This window comes from Poecilia formosa, unplaced genomic scaffold, assembly GCF_000485575.1.
Source record: "Poecilia formosa unplaced genomic scaffold, Poecilia_formosa-5.1.2 Scaffold92, whole genome shotgun sequence".
Lineage (NCBI taxonomy): Eukaryota > Metazoa > Chordata > Actinopteri > Cyprinodontiformes > Poeciliidae > Poecilia > Poecilia formosa.
Genome location: NW_006800031.1, coordinates 1536558 through 1558209, shown reverse-complemented (window position 1 = coordinate 1558209; position 21652 = coordinate 1536558). Strand labels below are relative to the sequence as shown.

The 21652-nt window shown below is 37.9% G+C and overlaps 1 protein-coding gene across 1 annotated transcript in view; it reads left to right on the top strand.

Annotated features, from left to right (window-relative positions):
- The first annotated feature begins 2299 nt into the window (after nt 1–2299).
- aacs (acetoacetyl-CoA synthetase) overlaps nt 2300–21652 on the top strand; it is a 48223-nt gene continuing 28870 nt past the window's right edge. Inside the window, exons 1-10 of the mRNA XM_007557867.2 lie at nt 2300–2642; nt 4913–5016; nt 5649–5769; nt 6406–6519; nt 12627–12724; nt 12872–12986; nt 13266–13347; nt 13453–13606; nt 17608–17688; nt 19860–19984. Of these exons, the coding sequence (XP_007557929.1) occupies nt 2504–2642; nt 4913–5016; nt 5649–5769; nt 6406–6519; nt 12627–12724; nt 12872–12986; nt 13266–13347; nt 13453–13606; nt 17608–17688; nt 19860–19984 (1133 nt within the window). The 5' untranslated portion in view covers nt 2300–2503. The remainder of the gene's footprint in view (nt 2643–4912; nt 5017–5648; nt 5770–6405; nt 6520–12626; nt 12725–12871; nt 12987–13265; nt 13348–13452; nt 13607–17607; nt 17689–19859; nt 19985–21652) is intronic.

Sequence of the window (21652 nt, the reverse complement as noted above, 5' to 3'; positions counted from 1 at the left end):
CAGGTCAACACATGCAATGGGTTGTTGTAAGTCTGAATTAGTTTATTTTTAGTAAATGCAGGTATCCTTACAGCAACGTCTGTCTGTGTGAAGAACTCGTTATAATATTTACTTTATTCAAGAAGGGCAGATCTTAAATTGTAAGCGGTAGACATGCAAATATTTTGCCTGCTATATCTTCTTAAAAATGTATATTTTTATTTAACATACAAATCCATGTGATAAACTGCAACACATTCAGTGACATCAGAGCAAAGTTTGTTTCAAGACTTGAGAGGATTAAATAAATTTTTCCATTGATAAATAAGAAGTCCTATATGGTCAGCTTCCCCATATGAGACATTTGTATTTAGCATTTCAATAATTTCTTTTCTTTTTGCATATTGTGTTCTTTTTCTCAACAAATTGGAAAGGGTTTGTCCTTGTGAGACAGCAGTGGTATGAGGCTCAGTCAACAAGTTATTCTGGTTATTCCTATGTGGTCCCTCCGGTCGAGCCAGCTAGAGGCTATAACCTAGAAATCATATTCAAATTGCACTTAGAGACAAATAGAAACATGAATACAATACCCAAATCCATGTACAGTCTGAATTTGTGCTGACAACAACAACAAAGAATGACCAAAACATCCCAAAAGATTTAAAAGAGTAAGTCAAGCTCCTCACAAAGAACTACTATTAATGCATTTGGTTATGTTGTGGACTCAACAGACCCAATAAACCTTGTTTTCCTCATTAAGTGTATGACACCCTAAAACACAGAAGAATACAGAGAGCCACAGTTTGATTAGAAGAATCTGATAATTAGACGCATGGCCTTGATAAAAGAGTGGCAAGAAGAAAACCATCGGTAATAGAAAGCATCATCCATTTAAAAACTTTCCAAAAGCTTTGAAGGGAACAAAGTGGAAGAAGTTGGTCTGGTCAGATGAGAAGAAAATTGACATTTTTGGCCTACAAAATGTTATGTGTGTCAGAAAACCAATACCGTGCATCATCATGAACATATAGGAAGATGGCGGTGAAAACATGATGTTTCAGAGTGCTCAGAACAGGTGGTTGCAAAAATAATGCTATCAGGATGGTTTTCTTAGGCAAGCTGGATGAAGCAAAGCAATTCCTAAAACAACACTTGTTGGAGATTGTAAAAGACTTGAGAATTGAGAGTAGAAACATGTGACCATGAAGTTTGGTTTAGATTAAAGCATGTTCATCTGTCAGAAAAATTCAAATTCTTACAATATTTCAGTCATTTCTTTTCACTTCCTATACGAAGAATGCACATGTGGTATACAGACAAAGCCATCAGTTGTTTAGGAGTTTACGAGTGAAGCAACGTTTGGATAAAACATTATGTAACTCTTAAAAAACCTGATTAGAGGGATCAAATGAACAACAGGAGGGTATTTTTTCCGCTTTCTCATTGGTCACACCCCTAAGCTCATCCCTCGTCCTAGGTCTCTGATTGACAAGCTGCAGTTCAAACACCTCTTTCAGCTTTTCTTTGAGCAAAGAGAGCAGCTTAACGCTGGAGTTACGCCTCCACGCATAGAGCGATCTGTCGGCTGATGTGGAACCAGTTTGCTAAGGACCAATCAGTGACCCGGAGAAGTTTCCCGCGCGCACACCAACATCATCACCTCTGCGCGTTCACGTGCGGGTGACATTCAAGATCTCTACAGCAAGCTGCCTTTCTTATTCAAGGAAGAGTAAATACGTCTTTGGTACAAAGGCAACCGACTGGCATGTTTAATCTGTTCTAATTTGTGAGGCTAAGTAAATGAAATAAATAAAAAGTAAAACAACAGTAGAACAATGAAACTTGTTTACAAACCAGAAGTGTGGTGCATTTTCGATTAAAACCTGCTTCTTTATCATTTAATGAAGTAACTTGAAGTGGATAAAGTAGTGAGAATTTTTTAGGTAAGAATGACTAGCAGGTAGAGGGAACTTCAACAAAATAAAAAACATATACATCTTAAACTAGAATTTCATGACACTTCAATTTAGTTTAAGTCAATTTAGTAGTTTTCCCTGCACTGTGCATTTTGATTTTATTTGAGTAATATTATTTGATGTGATGCAGTAATGTGAGTGAATGAGAGATAATTTTATTTGGCCAAATTCGAATCTTCTGCATAGCAACTGTTACAGTTCATCTTTCACCTTTTCTGACTATGTAAAATAGTCGCTTTAAGGATTTCTGAAGAGCCTTCCTAAATCACACGCAACAGTTTCAAACACTTTCGATCTTGAACACCCAGCACGCCAGGCTACGTCATGACGATGGGGGCGTGGTCTCGAAGCTACATTGACATCCCCTCACGCTTTGCCTTTGACTGTACGTTATCTAGCCGAGTCCCGCAGTCTGGAGCCATTCAAACGAAGCAGCTAGCTGGTGAGCCCATTAAATACCTCACCGCACTTCCTGGAACTGTCAGTTGTTTGTGAGGAGCTCGGGACTACGTGGTGTTTTGACTCCTGTGAAGAGGGACGCAACAAGGATGTCCAAAGACATGGAAGGGAAGGACGAGACAATCATGGATACGGAGAGCAAGGTGCTCTGGTACCCGGACTCCAAGAGGAACACACAGATGGACAAGTTTAGGATACAGGTCAACTCGGACTACGGACTTAATCTGGGTGAGTGGGGAGGAGGGAGGGAGACGAATGGTCCAGGTTCATTGTAGGTGTGTCGGAGACCGTCTAAGTCGGATTTCATTGAGCCTACGAAGCTGCAGACTGAGCTGCAGATAATAGAAATAGTTAGAGGCGCTGTCTACTTGTTAGCATTGTTTCATGCAACATCTACACCTACGTGACTGTGCAACGTTGCCAAATCTAGACGACTTGGAAGAATCAGCATCAGAGGTCTGTTGCTAAGCAGGGCTTCCAATCTCTTCGCCGCGCCCCTTTTTAGTTGTAATTAGCAGATTGTAACAGTAGCTTGGCCTGATTGTCAAGGCTGAAGAAGCCGGGCGAGGAAACACAGTGGCCTGCTTCAAATGTGAAAACTGACACTGCTCTGTGGAATGCAGAACAACCTGATGAAGACAGTGAATGGAAAGCCATTATCGAGGAGAGATGCTGAAAGAGGTCTTAATACTTATCTGTGGCACAAATGTTGGTGAAAATGATAAACATTAAACAAGAAGAAGCTATTAAACAATTTGTAATTTATAAAATCAATGTGATGTTTGCAAACTTTTCATAGCATGAAGCTTTGTTTTGTACAAAGCGGACTGGTTGCATTGCATGTCTCTACACAATTGGTTACCAAACCAAACCAAACCAAAGTAATCTAAATTGGTGCTGCATCATTTCTTCAAATTTCCAGCTCCACCTAAAAGTCATATTTTTGACGAAGTGAGGCAGCCAGAGTACCCATGCATTCTCATGTAGAAAATGTAAACTCCAAGCAGAAAGACCCCAGGCCTGACTTTGAACCTCCTTGATGAAAAGCACAGTGCTAACAACTCAACCAGTGTGCAGCTAGCTTCAGTTGAAAACCACTACCATGCTTCGAATTTACATCTCAAGTCTTGAACAAACACAATTTGTTTTAGTTAACATGTTACTACAGTCTTTGAAAGGACAAAATGCAGAGGAAAATCTTGACCCTAGTTAGCCTGGTCACTGAGGACATAAATGATCCAATCCCTCTCTCACTGTTTTCAAACTTGGAAGTGGAACATGTCTACATTGGATCTGATATCATACCCAGATCAAAGTTCCTGCTTCAGAGATAAAGGGAACACAACCTAAGCAGGCACTTGTTCCTGTACTTGTTCATCCGCTTCAGTTTGTAGAGGGAGTTCTAAGGTTTTTCCGCTCTACTTCCCTCTGAGGTGTTTGTTTCAAGTAAATATTGATGTACTTGTCTTGAATAATTCATTTTCTCGCTGTTGGTGCATATAAGCTCTAAGTGACAGTTAATTTGTTTGTACTAATGGTTGTCACAAAAATCTGTATTTCTTTTAGACTCAGAGTTGTACTAAAGGCAGACCACAACCACTGTTTCAATGAGTTGCTGGACTTTTTTAATTTTTTTATTTTTTACATTAATCTACCCCAATGAAAGAGTGAGGCTTTAATTTTCAACTGTATCTATAAACTCTTATTTTGAAAGTCAAAATTACCAACCCTGTGAATTGTTGGTGTAAGCCAATTAGAAATTTGAAATTTGCGCAAATCCTAATCCAATATATATGTATTAAATATGTATATATACGTATTTGAAACCTCTTTCAGGTAATAGAACTTGAACTCTATTATTTTCAAGAGCACATATGTTAGCTTTATTTAGAAACCATAAATAAATCCAGTTTTTTGACTGGTTAAAGGCAATTAGCAAATTGAAACCTTCTTTTAATCTAATCTACACTACAAAAGAGCAAGACTCTTAATTTGAAGGAAATGGATAATATATTAAGCAACATTTTTGTAGTACATTCTGGTTCTCCATGGTGATTCCTGTCTTTTGTGTGCTCCATTGTTTTCTAGTCAGTACTGTGGCTTGTTCTGTTTGTTTTTGTGAGAAAACTTTTTTTCATGAAAAATTTAAGCCGTAACGACGGGTAGAAAAATGTTGCTTAATATATTATCCATTTCTTTACTGTTTGCAGCTGAAATGCTAAGGTTCATGAAAAGGGATGGGGACATTGTGTAGTGGAAAAGTGTCACTAAAAGGAGAGTCGGTCAGCTTCTTCGTTATAGTTTCGTCTGTAGTGTAAATATTTTCTTAAAATTGTGCCACCCATTTTTGTCGTACTCCTCCCATGACCTGTAGGTTCTGCTGCAGGCATCGACTTCATTGAGGACTGTTTCAGGAAATGGTACTTGATGTGTGACTGTGTTCAGATGGGTGGTATGTTTCCAAGAAGAATCATAAGTTCAAATGTTGTGTCTTCTAGCAAACTACAATGATCTCTACCAGTGGTCTGTGGACTCGTATCCAGAGTTCTGGGCAGAGGTGTGGCGCTTCTGTGGAGTTGTCAGCTCCAAACCTTATGAAGAGGTAAGCACAACCGAAAAGTAGTCGAATATAAAGCAAAAGTCAAATTATTTCAGATTCTGCTTGGTTCTTGAAAATTACAGCTGCAATCAGTTTCCATTTTGCATACTTTCCTCTTATAATAAGACATTAAATTACATTAAAATGAAGTCATAATACGTCTCTGATGCAGATCTTAATTGTGAGAGTAGTCATGCCCACTATTACCCTCTATTGCTGTTAGTCATCTTGATAATCTGTAGTTTCAGGATGCTGACACGACTTTAAGGCAATAAACTAACGCAGGATTGACACACCTGTTTTGTACACATGGATTTTACATCACCCTGCACTAAATGACCACATTTTCTACCCGATGTAGTCCTTCTGATATTCATCCTGGCAGACTGGACTGTACGACAGTAAATGAGTCATTTTGGAGCAGTGATGCGCTGTGGGTGGGGCTGTTCCCTCACTGGCAGCTTGTTTGGACATTTACATTTAATTAGCTTCCTTTTTTTGGAAAAGTATTAAATAAGCAAAATTGGAATATTGACATGGGAGTTTACTGAGTCAGAGAAACTTGACAGAACAGACTGAAATGATTCGGTTTTTGACTCTTCCTTCCCCTGTGTTTTTGGGGCCGGTCGCACCAGGTGGTGGACGTATCCAAGCGGATCTCAGACGTTCCAGAGTGGTTTAAAGGAGCCCGACTCAACTTCGCAGAGAACCTGCTTAAGCATGCCAACCAGGACAAAGTGGCTCTCTATGCTGCAAGTAGGTAGACGTATAAAGCAGAGCTGAATAACACTGCATCATGTTACAGGAGAAAGAAAGAAGGCTGGATTTGAGAGAAGTGAGTCGAGGGTGCTCTGGAACACTTGAGTCGGTGTGGTGGCGTCATTTCGTTATTAGATTAACTGCTGCTCCTTTCCCTGCTTCTCAATGTCACTTACTAATGGATAGGTCTCTCTTTATTTGTGTGTGTGTGTGTGTGTGTGTTCTCTGGAGAGTGTTTTGTACATGCCCAGCCTTCCTGAGGAGCTGTAATGTAATTGTAGAAATACCCATTGGTCAGGATGCTGTGGAGCCTCTGTAAATGTCAGTAAGATATGGGATAGAGAGATGGGGTCTGTTTTCTTGTCTGCTGTGATGTTCTTACCAGATAATCACTCACCTGCACTTTTATTTCCTGTGATATTTTCTTGTGTTGGTGTTATCTGTCGTGTCTGTCTTGACATTTAGATGTCTTTCTGGTGGGTAACAATATTTAGCAATCCCTTATTCACAACGACTTTTAAAACCTAAATAAATCCAGTCAGATTGGTCATTTGTACTGAAGGAATTTGTAATGGATGCACTTTTCTGTCTCTTGGTTCATGTATTAATTCTGTTTCTGTGTCTGTGTAACAGGGGAAGGGAAGGAGGAGATCGTAAAGGTCACATTTGGGGAGCTGAGGCGTGATGTGGCAGTGTTTGCTGCAGCCATGAGGAAGATGGGCATTCAGACTGGAGACAGGGTTGTAGGTGAGTCTCAGTGAAACCATCTGTCTTTTAGCTGGAAAGAAAACAAAAACTTCTCGGATTGGTTTGTTACAGTCCTTTGTGTTCATAACTGTGAAGTTTTTTTTATCGCTTTCTAACCACTTCAATGTTTTATTCTGAGATTTTTTTTTTATCAACTCACAGCAGTGAACAGTTTTGAAGCAAAAGGAAGTGGTATATAGTTTTTATATTTTTTAGTTTGGAAATATGAATCTCAAAGATCTGGTGTGTAATTTATATTCACCCCCTTTATATTCTGATGCTTATAGAGAATATAAGCATAAATAAATTCCAGTTCAACCAGTTGGCTTCAGATAGATCTTCACTTAATTCTCTTAATTAGTGAAGAGCATATCTGAGACAGCCTTTGAGGTTTGTTATAGAAGATTAGTAAACAAATATTTTGATTTACTGTTTACCAAGAGGCTTTGGAGGAGTTACAGCTCAGGTTGGAGAAAAAGTTAGTACTGTAGGAAAGCCTTAAAAATGTCATGTTTGAAGTTTTCCCAAAGCCAAAAAGGCAACATAGCAAACAAGTGCATTAATGCTCATCAGTTGAGGCTGAACTTCTGGTTTGTGCACAGAATGCTATTTGTGTCAGAAAATACAACAACTTTACACATCAACCAAAAAACACATAATCAAACTGATGTTCACAGATCTTCAACATCCAATGTGATGGAGCTATTTTGTAAAAAAAAAAAAAAACATTCAGCAAATTTTCAGTGCCCAGATGTGCAAAGACTTGCAGCGAAAGGTGTTTATAGAAAGTATTTACTGTGAAAGGGTTACATACACATGCATATTGACATTTTTTATTTTTCTAATTAAATTTGAAAGCATTAATAATTTTACTTCCTGCACTTATGCTGTACTTTATCAAGCCTAACCAATCAAGTTTATTTGTATAGGACATTTCAGCAACAAGGCCGTTCAAAGTGCTTTACTTCATAAAATCACAAAAATCAACAATTGAAACATTACATTTTGCCATTTGCCACCATTACACAGGTTGAGTCATCATATAAAATCACAATCGTACTTATTGAACTTTGTAGTTCACGTGATATGGATTGCTGGGGATTGTAAGTGACTTGCACTTTTTGGGTCATATAATTTTTTTACCTCTCTGCTGACATTCTCTTCTTATTCCTTTGTTGCACATTGCAGAAAGAGTTGGGTATTTTTTTCTGAAATGTTCAATATGTGTTGGTGTACTTCCTGTAATGAGGGTGGGTGTTTTTTTGGCACTGGTTGCAGCTCTCTTTGAATGTCACTATTTATTCATTCAAAGTTCATATTTGTGCAAGGAGGGATGGCTAAGGCTGCATATTTTCACTTCAGCACATCCTGTTAAAGTACATTCATACAGAAGCACACATTTATGACAAGAAACCCAACACTTCAATATGCTCCAGTATTGAAATGGAAATCATTATTTTAATTTGCAGAATGTTGGGACAGAGACCCATTTCTGCATTTTAGGACTTATCAGTACTAATGGACACAGCTTTGGGGACTTATTGTGTCTCATATATATTTTACACATGGAATATCAACTCTGTGGCTGTAGATTTTATTTGGTTGGGAAGGAATTTCCAGTCAAGTTTAGTGAGGTGCAATGATGAAATTATGAAGAAATCAAAATTTAGGATGCCATAAAGTTTAATCATGCCTTGGAGATAGTGGCTTGCAAAACAACACAAACCACCCACTATGTTTTAGTCCATATTATCTGTGTCTTCCTTCCCTAGTGTGGTATAATTTAAATCGGGGGTCCCCAAACTACGGCCCGCAGGCCGGATCCGGCCCGCCTCCTCATTTGGTCCGGCCCCCTGAACAATACCGGATCTGGCCCGCCTCCTCATTTGGTCCGGCCCCCTGAACAATACCAGAGAGCATTCAGTGTTTTTTTTCATATATATGTGGATTTTTCTTCAACCACCAGGGGGGCTCTTGAGCAGATATGGAACTTAGTTTCCCTCAATGGAATATATACTAGTCAGTACCAGTCACCGTTTCGCTCACGGATTTTTTCCATTTGCATTCTGGGTAAAAATCTATCTACAAACGCGAATATGTCGTCGGCGTTCACTCTCCCTCCACCCCCCACTCCCACCCCCATCAACAAAACTTTTCTAAGGTTTCTTTCTCGAAAAACTAAGACCGGCCCCCGACCAGAAAAAGGAACAGTCATGTGGCCCTCGCAGGAAAAAGTTTGGGGACCCCTGATTTAAATGTTCGGCTTGAATTTCAGCCTGATTACTCACATGTGGTTCTTTAGCCAACTGACAGTTTTTTTTCTTCTGTTATCCGTTTCCTGAATAAAAAGTTGTTAATAGATTTAAAATGAGTTCAGTTCAATTTTAACTTGAGAAAGAATTGAACTTTTAACTAATCTGCACCAACAGTAGACGTGTCATACAACAAACATCAACTGATATCTTTCATATGTCGGCATTGGCGGAATGTATATTGTTCTGTTTAAGTTGTGCCATAAAGAAAGATTTCAGGTAAATTATTTTTCTCAAATCTTAACTTTTAAGATGTGTAAAGGAGTCAAGTTCTAAGTGATGTAATGACTTTCCAGCAATCAAAAAAAACCCATTTGGGATTTTTAGTCTCTCTTACCAATCTGAATAATGCGCAGTAGGTGTTTGTTGCGAAATGGTATGTTTTAAAGCGCATAATTTTACTTTAGGATTAAAGTAGAATTAGCAGAAATTTCACCGGCAATATTCAGTGCACATTAATGTTATCACATCCCATTTAACTCCTTCTGAACACTGCAGCATCCTTTTTGTTTTGACAGAAATAGATATTTTGTTCCAGCAGGACTCTCTACAGTTTTCTTTTTGAAGGTATAACTTGATAAATTCAGCTGCGGCCTAAAAATAAACTCCTATCCTGTTTTTCCTGACAATATTTTTATGCAAAGCAGTTGGTATTAAGTGCAAAGCTAACACTAGAATTTTTACTTTTCATTTTGGTGAGACTCGTTGATAACTTGGTTGTAATATATTTCAAAGTGGCTGCAGTTAATCGTGTGGACAAAGTGTAGATTAAAAGTTATTGTGCTTCATAAATGTAGTGCTTTGCATAGCTTAGTAAAAATTTATGACTTATATACTAAAGTGTGCCAAAGTGTTTCAGCTGCTCTCCGCTGAGTCATCTACCACTAGGACAGTTGTTAGGGCACATTGTGCAGTGGAAGTGACATCACACAGGCAGACAGGAAACTGCAGCCAAAACAGACTCTCTTTCCTTGTAAAGAAAGTGTGAAAATAATTTTGTTAGTAAAAGCCAGATTAATTTTGTCAACAAAATAATGAACAGACTCTAGAAAACAGCTTTGCAGGCTTTAATACGAAACGGTACAATTTTTTTATTTTTACAGAATTGTTGCCCAAAAATCTTGGTCAACAACTGTTGACCAATTGGTCAAAACCAACCAACCTTGAACCTGTGGTTGGTTGGTTGGTTATACTACAGATAGATTTGAACTAAATATTTTAAAATACCTTCTGATTACCTTCTGTACGTTCTGGTTACACTTTCTTTTTCCTCCATCTCCATAATTTCCCTCACTGTGGTGCATGTGTGTTGGACACAGAGATGTCCTTGTCCCCAGATTGCATCTTCGATGTCGTCAATGTCTGCAGTCTCGAAGATATATAGGCACTTAGCTGATGAAATCAGCTTTGCTTTATAACAGAAGCTGGCCAAACGCACGCACACACTCATAGACATTTTTCATTCATGCAGCGTTTAAGTATATTGATCTTCTCCTTACCATTCTCATGCCTAATATAACTCTGCACAGTGTTTAAAAACCTATTTCGACACGCAACCACTTATTTTTCTCTGCAATTTATAGTACAAATCCTTTTAGGTTGTGTTATTGAAACACTATAAAACCTCAGCGTTTTTCTATCAATGAAAATGTGGAAAAAATGTCAAATCAAGCAACATTAGCAGACTTATTATGTAAAATTGTGTTTTCTAAAGCGATGAGCTTGTGTCAACTTCATTAAAATCCTATGACTTGAACAACAAACTATACAAGTTGTATGGACATTTTCAACATTTCTAAAAGTGTGTCATGCTGGTACGACTGGTGATAAAATTGTGTAGCCACAGCGTTAAATGCGTAAGACGCGATACAGGAAAGATATGTTGTCTTCAAATGCCATTCAAACAAAAGACTGTTACATAATAGTGTGACAGGGCTGGTACAATTCAAAGTGCTTACTAATTTGTGACAATCTCTTGAGATGGACCAGGGGCTTTGAACTGGTGGTTCAATTTCAACCCCGTGCTGTTTGGGACTTTTCAGTTGATTGTGAGACATAAGTAACTTGTAGATCACAGAGTAAAAGAATGACAGATAAGAGGCTGAAGTCTGACTTATATTGTCTTTGTTTAGGTTAGATCTAAACAGATTGTAAGGGCTAAAAAGTACCTAATTTTATTTTGTTTTTTTATTGTCGAAATTAAAACAAAGACTTGCCAATAAGAAACATGTCCATGGAGTCAGTGTATAAAAGGTAAAGTCAAATGCTGCTAAAGTTTTTCTGTGCTGTTGGGATCTGAATGTATTCCTAAATTATAATATTTTTCATAGTTTTGTTACAAAAAAAAATATTTACATCTATTAATACAAGCATTACTATAACACGAGTTGTTAAAAAAATGTTAGATTTTTAGAAAACTCTGCATGTGTGAATAATTAACCCAGGGTTTCCCCATCAACGTATCAACATTGTTGTTAAAGCACAGCAAGACTGTGATTCGTCACAATAGCCACACAGGCATGTTGTCGTAGTGAGATCAGGATTCATGATGCAATTTTTCCTGCTCAACAGTAAGAGGGTAATTTATGAGATGAGCCATCGGAGCCAGTGGAGCAGGGCGGTGATCCGTCAGCCGAACGTGTCATCCTGCCTCGATGAGCTTCCTGCTTACAGCGGGAGTCGGCGCAGCGAGCAGACGTGGCTGATAAGTCATGATTCATCAGACGTCACGGTGCAGTTTCTGTTTGCCTTTGACCATTCAGACTGGAACTACTGGCTTTGTTATAGGTTTAGTCAGTCAGATTAGATATACGTTATCAGTGAGACAGCCCTCTGTTTAAAGGTGGCTCAGGAGCTTCCATGTTGAGCATGGGTGGTCTCATTTATTTTATGACATAATAAAGTTTAGACTCTCTTCCGGTGAAATAAAACTTCAGATCAAATCTGTGTGCAACAGATGCTTCAGTTGTTACTTATATAATGTGATTGAGAATCTTGCAGAGTCATGATGGAGCTGTGCTGAGATGGAAAATAAACGTTGTTCACGACAAGCATTTTTCATTACTGCTCTTTGTTTTTCCACTAGACAGCTGATGTCTTATTGTTTGTCCTAATGGAGGAAAAAAAAAATAGAAATATTGCCCCTGGTTAGGATTATTTTTAACATTTTGTTTTATTTTCCGTTTATGCTTAAAACACACTAAACTAAGACTAACTAAAACTCTTTAAGCACTAATTAAGAAGTCATGATACTGACTTCATCATCAAAAAAATAAAGAATTTTACCTCTCATACTTTCTTAGTCGTCCCTCAAGTGTCACATATTATCATCTTCTTGTCTTCATTTTTCTCTTCTGTTCTATAATCTTGACTTTTTCTAATAATCTTTATGGGGTAGGAGTTCATAAGTTTCTTACCTCTTCCTACTCCTTTTTGAGCATGCTGTCTTTTGCATTCCTTTTTCACGTGTGTGATTTTATACTTCTATCATTTTTGAAATGAATAAATCTTGAAGTTGGTAGTGTGCAGTGGCATATACTGCCTCCTGTGGTATAGGCTTATCTTATCAATTCCACAGTAAGGTGGAAGGTAAGTGAGATAAGTGTACATTAAAACTCAGTTGTCTGTGATTATCTTTTGGTTCAAAACACACCCATCAGTTTTCAGAGAGTGAATTTATCCATTGGTTGAGTGTTTTTGACTGCAAAAATATGTCAAATGCAAGGAGTGCTCCTGTGGTTGTTCTACTTTTCTTAATTTGTTCTCCTTTCTCCCCTCCATCTTGTCTTTCATTAGGTTACCTGCCCAACGGCATCCATGCAGTGGAAGCCATGCTAGCAGCAGCCAGCATCGGCGCCATCTGGAGCTCCACGTCAGTCGATTTTGGAGTTAATGTGAGGATTGGATGGATTTATTTGCATTAAACTGATAACACACATTTTTTTTTCCTTCATAAATATTTCTGTAGAATCAAAAGTTATTTTAGTCCAATATTTGTCCTTACTCACTGGTTTTAATTCTTTACTTTTTCTCCCTTCCAGGGTGTCCTTGACAGATTTTCTCAAATTCAGCCCAAATTGATCTTCTCAGTTGCTGCTGTGGTGTACAATGGAAAAACACACGACCACATGGAAAAGCTGAGAAACGTTGTGAAAGGTATCTTTTCATGTAATCCAGCGTTTTTGCTTTTTTTGGTGGTGGGGGGAGGGGGGGTAAAAGAAACTTAGAATCATGTCTTCAACTAAGGCTTATTAATGGTCAGAATTTAATATTGCTAATTTTTAAGCAATTATTTTCCATCCATTGAAGATCTTATGAGAACAATAAATGCTTCCATCTTGGAAATCCATTATCTTTTCTGCTTTTTAGACACATATTTGTATATGTGGAGAACACAAAAGCACCAATATCTGTTCCTCTTTCTTGCCATCTCAGGTTTACCTGACCTGAATAAAGTGGTTGTAATTCCCTACGTTTTGTCCAAGGAAGAGACTGACCTTTCCAAAATTCCCAACAGGTGTGTGTTTTTGTCTTTTAGAAAAAGGATACTTGGAATATTTTTCCAAGCATCCTTCCCAAGGTGGTAATTCTCATTTCGTTTTTTGTTTTCTTATTTGTACAGTGAATTCCTGGATGACTTCTTGGCATCTTGTTGTGGCGACAGCGACCAGTTCCCCCAGCTGGAGTTTGAGCAGCTTCCTTTTAACCATCCTCTGTTTATCATGTACTCTTCTGGAACTACAGGAGCTCCTAAATGTATGGTCCACTCAGCTGGGGTAAGAATCAATCAACTCTGAATGTAACAACAAAAAAAAACTATTCATCACGCATCAATTGACTGGTCAATGTCTCAGGCTGTTTTTATTTGTCTTGCTTGCTGAAATACTGTTGAGTCTCTCCTGGGAACCTGCAATGTCTGAATTTTGGTTTAAAATACTAATGATTTTTTTTGTATTTGTTCATTTATTATGGTCTCAGCTGTTGGAAATGTTTTTTCTATTCCTGAAAATAAGATCCAACTTTTAACAACAATGCTTCTGTAATGTTTTTTTATATGTTCACAAAATAGCTTTTCTTTTTTTGTTTGATGTGTTGGTTGAATTAGACTCTTGGAAAGACCTTTGTTATGGATTTCCGTCTCCTTTTGCTGATTTCATAACCAGCACGTTCTTCTCTACCTGTTTGTTTCGATAAACAATGTCAGCAGCCCTTTATTCTGTGGGTCTGAAATCCTTTTTTAGAATTAACCCGTCGCCTGCTAACCTTAATTTGACTAACTATGGCCGACCGCTGACTGGGAACAACTAACTATTGTCATGGCGGTGCAGCGCTTAACCCACTACCACATGTAATTGTTGTGGTTTTTCAAATGTCAGAGTTAAACTTGTAAAACAAACCAGCATTGAAAGATGGAAAAAAAAAAATCTCTGCCTGTGCCAGTAGTAATGCAGAAGACAAGTACCCTCCTGTGGAAATGGTAAATTAGCAAAAAGACGTGCATGGTGCCTCATTTTGTGTTTCTCCTGAGTCCAGTGAGGCTCTTAATGGCAAAACAAGACACTTGTTTTCAGAGATGTTCTTAAAAAAAGTTTTGAATGTGATGTTTTTACTTTTAGAGCTTTTTCCCGCTTGCTTACTTTTTCTTCTTTTGTTTTTTCCGTAAAATTTAAATGATTTAGGTCATCAAACATCATTCCCCAGTCTAAAGAAATTCAAGAACAGATGAGAAAAAAACATTTTGACATCTGTCACTCTTAAAGATGTACAAATCTTAATTCTTTGAAAAGTCTGTATGGAAATTGGATAGAGATGCCTTGGTAAGACATTAAACACACAATTCATGCTTTTATTAATTAAAACTCTTCAGAAAAGCATGAGCAAAAGAGTGGATGAAAGTTGCTTCATGATAATATAAAAGACTCTTTGCAAATAGTTTTTTTTTCTCCTGAAAATTATGACGCAGCCTAGATAGAAAATTGTAAAATAGAAATATTCTTTATTTTACCACGATGGGGAAATTTATGTGGATCAGCAGCAAAGTGAAAAACAAGAATAAGAAACTGCAGAGAAAATGAAAGTTTACAATACTGGAGAAATTATACTGGCCCGGTATTAAAAATAGCATGTTCAAATCCAATGAAATGTGCAACTATGTAGAGTTCTTTAAAAAGTATAGGAAGCAGCAACAGACAATTAAGACATTTTAAACGAGTATGCAAATAACAGCAGGAATGTAAACATGTAGTGAGTTTGAGTTTCTTGGGAGCAGTGATGGTTGACAAGTCTTCCAGCTGCTGGGAGGCAGCAGTCTGTTACTGAAGGAGGTCTGCAGTTCAGCAACAGCTTCATCCATAGCAGTGAGACTTTGTCCTACACTGATGTTATTTCAGGTGCTCTGACTCCCTCCACTGGTGCAGGATCCAGGAGGCATCCTAGCACAAAGCTGGCCTTCCTGATGAGCTTATCTAATCCTCTCAGCTGTAGATAAGCTACTGTCCTCACAGACGACACTGTAGAAGACTGCCGATGCCTCCAGAGTCAAAAAATGGTCTTTGGTAGTGCCCTCTGCACTCCAAAAGACCCCTGGAGTCTGCTCTGACTCTTAGTGTACAGTGCATCAGCATTGTGACAATTTTTTTTTTCTTTTGTCTGATTTAATAGTTAATTTTAAGTGAAACATCTCTGTCTTGTGATGGACTGCAGACCTGTCAATGGTGTACCTGCCTCTTGTCCAGTGATTGCTGGAGATTGGCAGCAATCTCTGCTGCCAATCTCCAACATGGGTGGATAGATGGGTGAAACATGTTGTACACAAAGTGTAAGAAATCCAAAAGTGGGCACATATTTGCTCACAGCACTGAAAATTTTTACTTTCATTCAGTCTTTTTAAAGTCGATGTATCTACACCGACTTCACACAACACACAGTTGACACATTAGGGTTGTGTTTTTGGATGCTAAAGAATATTTTATTTAATTAGTGTTTACTTCAGGGGGTTTCTGCTTCTATCTACACAGTTTTTTCTAAGCAACTGATGGAAGTTAAGCTGTCCAAATTTTTGTGATTTGCTGACTGGTAACACTTTGTATCCACAGAACAACTGTGATTAAAACGAAACAATTTTCTATCATACTTTCTATCGCCACAAGATGGCAGCAGAGCTCCATTAGCGCAGCAATTGTTCTTTGTTCCGCAAGCTTTGAATGGTTGGATGACAATTTTCCCTTTAAGAGGCAGATAAATGAGATTTTAAAATGACAGTATTACATAAAAATAACACTGTTCATATTTAATTAAAGTACTCCTGCTCAGGCATTAAAAAAAATAATCTTTCTTGTTTCAGTCTTTCCAACTTTGGCATTGTTTCTTGTTTTGTTTTTTGTTTTTTTTATCTAAACCTCTTCACTTTTTAGATATTTTTCTCCCTCCCTATCCACACATTTTCCCTTCTCTCTCCCCTAGCATTTTTTTCCTCCCTTTGTCCCCATCTCCCATCTCTTTCTTTTGTGCTTCCTCCCTCTTTGCATCCGGACGATAATTGGACCGTAATGCGCTGCCGGAAACGTGTCGTATTGTGACAGTAGCAGTCCTCACTGCCTCAGCCAATTAGCCGTGGTACTGTTCTGCTTTCTGCTTTGTTACGGCTCTGTTAACATCCTGTCAGTGGCAAAATGGCACAGACCAAACGGCGGGGATGGCAACTGAGCCTCGCCAAAGTTTCTGTGCAAAGTCGCACACAAACTCACATAAGTGTTCAGGTGAAGCACCTGTTAAAAAAAAGGGTGAACCGTAGACCCAAAATGCACAGTTGCTCACAACAGTTTACACTCTCCTCCAGCAATAATGACCTAACCAGCTGTGAAGAGTCGGAGACCCGAACCTTTCCGCAAATAGTTTGGTTTGTTAAACAAAGCATAGACAGACTGTAGGCTGAGGCTACAAGCACTGACTTTGTGGTTTGTGCTATTTGGACAAACAGCATACACAGGGAAAATTTTATTTACAAATTTTACTGGAAAATCTTTATGTTTTAAAATGGATTTTAAGAGATTTAATTAAAAACTGTCAGATAAAGCAGCACCCATAATAAGTACTGACACGCCTGGTAAAGATGTGTGAAAAGCCTATAATCCATTAATTATACCAGCACACAAATTAGAGAGAAAAATGTTCTTAACAGTCAAGCTATGGGGATGGACTATGGGGAGAAGCCAGAGTACCCAGAGAGAACCCAAGCATGCATAGGGAGAATATGGAAACTCCATTCAGAAAGACCCCAGCCAGGATTCAAACCTGGGAGCTTCGGCTGCAAGGCTACAGTGCTACCAACTGCGCTGCCTTGCAGCCCCAACACCAACTTGTTTTTTTGTTTGTTTTTTTGTTTTTTGCCACCACTTTGCAGAATGATGGTTAAAGGAGGTTAAAAACCTTTAAAATCTCATTTTTGTACTAAAGCTGTACACATCTTTGTAGGGAGTCCTGATAATATTATTGGGCTCTGTATATTCAGTATGTAGATTAAAGTCTCTTGTGTTTAACAAAAACAGAGCTCTGTTATTTGATCCAACTTTATTTGTTCTTTTGTTTTAATCTTCTGTTCTGTTTGTAAAGCCATAAAATTTCTGATCTTCGTCTCTGCATCTTTTTCTCTTTCCCTACAGTAAAGCTAACCTTTTGTTTTAAAAAGCGTCTTATAGATAAGTCGGTAATGGTAACTCATGATCAAAGAAAACACAATGTTCTTCAGCAAACCAACTCGTTTTCCTCGTCTCCTCAGGGCACTCTCATCCAGCACTTGAAAGAACACATTCTTCATGGCAACCTGACCTCCAGTGACGTCATCATCTACTACACTACTGTAAGTTGTATCGAAATTACTACACTTAAAATCGTCCAACGTTTTAAAGCCAACTTGAAGATTTTCTGCTCTATAAAACTGTTTTTGTTTCTGAAGGCTTCAAACGTTTGTGACATCTTATGATAACATCTTGACACACTTCACTCCCGTTTCACTGCATCAGGTCTGTGAGGAGGGTTCATGCTGCCAGCCCAGACAATCATATCCACACTTTTCTTATTCAGAACTGATGTGCACATGAAGCCTAGCGACAGCTAGAATCTCCTTTCTCGGGATTGTTGCTAATTGGAGCCTCGTTGTCTTGTTTTGATCAAATTTAGTTGTTGAGCAAAGCCTCATGTATTGATCTTGTGGTGTCGCACATTTCTTTTCCTGTCTTTATACTTCAGATACAACAAACCGAGTTATTACAAATTGCTTAGAGAACCACCAACCGCCCACCTGAAGAACTTATTGCTTATTTTGACCAATAATGTCCAGCTGTGTCTAGAAAAATAAATTGATATCTAAGCCTAATCGAGTGCTAAGACTATATTTTAATTTCCTCCAATATGAACGTTTAAATCACAGCCACTATGTAAAAAAAACAAAACACCATAACTTTATCACCTTAATAATCTGTTCATAAGCACCATTGCATCAATGGCTCGGCTTTAAATTCCATCATCTAAAGTAATCATCACACAGACAATGTGAACGAACCCAGAATGAAAACAGGACCCACACAAGCGGGTATGAGTATGAATAACTGGATAATTACTGAAAGTAATTTGTTGTGGTTTATGAACTTGTTTTCATGTTCTACACCCCTTTGAGTCCTGATGTGTGCCGTCAGCGATGGCGCGCTGTTGAGAAAGTAAATGTGTAGCCAGTCGTCTCTTCCTCCTTTTGAACAGAAGGAACTTCCCTGTAGTGTTCAGCAGACAGGAGAACTGAGAATACATCTTCAGGAAATCATTAAACTCTTTAAAAAAAAAATAAAAATAAAGAAATCGAGCTAGACTTTAGGCCTGGCACACACTTTGTGATTAAAAATCATCCTGAGCAGTCTTGATATAAAATCTTGATTCTATCATGTCACACCATATGATGCCAGATGCAAGACTTTATGATTTATTTCTGCAGCAGATTCATGCCAGAGAAGTCTGACAAATCTGTCCAACAATGCATTGGATGTAAGTGGAGGCTTTTGCTTCCAATATTAGAGTGGGACTCTGAAAAGAAGCAGATGAAGAAGAGGAGAAGGCGGCAGATGTGGAACCGCAAAAAAAAATAAAAAAAAAATACAGAAAGTAATAATACAGCAGTCACATTTCACAAGTTCCTCTGAAACTGTTAAAACTCTTTTGTATATTTGTTGTATGTGGCATTTGGACTTGAGATTACTGGCCAAATAAACAAACCTGGACACCACTGATGGAAGCACGTTGATGAAAAAATGTCAAACTTTAGATTTTATGATTTTTATGTTTTATATAAATTCAAGTTGTAATTCCCGAGAGCAAAGGGGCCTATGTTTCCCACAAACTGAACTTTATGTGCTGTATGGAAATGCATCAGTCCATGTCTTGTTAAAACTCTGTAGCCTGGATCAAGAAAATGAAAAAGTTTTCTTCAAATTAAAAGCATAATATTTGGATTTTTGTGGAGAATTGTTTGGTTTCTCATCTCAATCTGTGGCCCACAGCCCATAAAATGTACAAGTTTAAACTATGGAAACTTTAAAAACATGATAAGCTTCTGTTTTATTGAGTTTTAGAAGCAATTAACTATTATTGAGTCTCCATACGTTGGCTGTGAAGAATTCATTTTGTCTACTAGTCCCAAATCACCGCAAAACTTTGATTTCTGCTTGAGGTTGACGATTAGTCTACTTTCAACAGAGAGATCAACTGTCTGACCAAAAGTGTCGCCACTACTTGGTATTGTTAAAGCCGCTGTTTTAGCCCTGCAGATGCTTTTTCCACAAAGTGGAATCAATATTCGCATTATTAGTACCAACGGAGAGCGCCGCCAAAGCTGCACCGCAGCACGCTGCCAAATGAGAAACGCAATCATGCGAATCGCTGTCTGCGGGAGTCGTCCATTTATCCATGTTGATGACAAAAGGAGTGTTTATTTCAGATAACTCATCAGCGTGGATGGATCTGTGTCTATGTGTGTTTTCTTAGACTGGCTGGATGATGTGGAACTGGCTGGTGTCTGCTCTGGCAGTGGGGGCCTCGGTGGTTTTATACGATGGTTCACCGCTAATGCCAACAGCCAATGTGCTGTGGGACCTGACGGACAAGCTGGGGTGAGTTACCAACGCGCACATGCACAAAAACATACAAACTGGAAAGAGTGATTGCAGGAAAAACAAGGTGACAGGAATGTTGTGTTGTTTCTGGGAAGGAAATCATCCTAGGAGTGATCAGAGTTTTTTTTTTTAAATTACAGATTTTCTCCAAATGGGCTGCCTTTTCATTTAGGGATACAGAGGAGTTTGACATTGAAAAGAAATAAAGTTTCCTTTTGAAATTGTAATTTGAATGTTTTCAGTGCCCTACAAGGTTTGGGAATGTTATTGGTGAAAATATTAAGCAAATGGATTTCAAATGAGGGAAACAAAAGTTATTTTTCATTCCTGCTACAGAACAGGAATGACAGTTATTACCGTCCCTGGTAAAGACACATGAACAGGTTTAAAATAATGTCACCGTGGATTCTTACAAATATAAATAGTTGAATGAATAAAAAAAAATACAACCTCTAATATATGTGCATTATTTCAGAGGGCGGGAATAAACTCCACTGTGTCAAAATTATCAGTATATTGAAATTGACATTCCTATAAAAATAAATAAAAATGAAAAAGTTTAAAATTTAAGTTATTCTTTATATTTTAAAGCTGGAGTGTCAATACATCTTATATCCCGTGCTTCCTGTTTCCTTGTGATATACTTATTTCAACACACACAGATCCATTTCTCTCCATTAGCCACTCTTCAAAATGGGAAAGAGAGGAGACCGTGGCATTAAAAAAAGACAGATGTGTGTTGAAGCGCTGAGACAAATAAACTCCTTAATAACTAAATTTCAGCTCTATATAATTAAAAAAATTATCTATTTTCTTAAGTTGATCAAATAGTCCTACAACAATCTGTTATTGTTCATTTAAGCTAGATTTTATTTTTCAGTTAGAGTCTTGGGGGTCTTCAAACAGATGCAAAATTAAAATTTTACTGTCATTTAAGAGAAAATTCAACACAGTTAATGTAATACCGACTTTGTTTGATGGTATGGATGTGATTAACTTGTTTTCTCCATTTTAAAAACATTGTAATGCCTAAAAGCTGAGAGTGAAGATTAAGAAAAGGGTGTCTGAAACATTAATATGTCTGTTTATTGATTAATGAGATTCAGGAAAAGGCGGATATACAAGTAGAGAGAGCATTTTTTTTAAAACCACAGAATCAATCAACTGCTTATCTAATTGAGAACTTGTACACGCATGCATGCAGAAAGGTGGCCATGAATAAAGATTTGTTCAGGGTTTAATGGGTTTTTAGATGGCAGATCAAAATGACTTGGTAAGCTTTTGTTTTCCATTTACTGACGCAGCATTTATTGGAAAAGGTTAAAGGAGGAAAGATGGTAATGAAAATTAAATGTAAGGAACAGGACAGCTAAAGTTTAGGCATCATTAGTTTGATTTTTGAAATGTAGACAATATCAAAAACAATAAACAAAACAGCTTCTGAATTTAGTAGTACGTTTTATTCTGCAGAATAGAGCAGCAACAAATCCTAAGCGATGTGGAACTATAACGCACTGAGTGAATGGGGAAGTTTGCGTGTTGCGGCGGAAAATTGAAGCAGTCAAAATGCATCAACACAACGAAGCTAATATGTCATATAAAAATGCCATACTTGACGGAGTTCACGGCAGTAAAAAAGACATATGGAGGATCAGACAGCAGGTA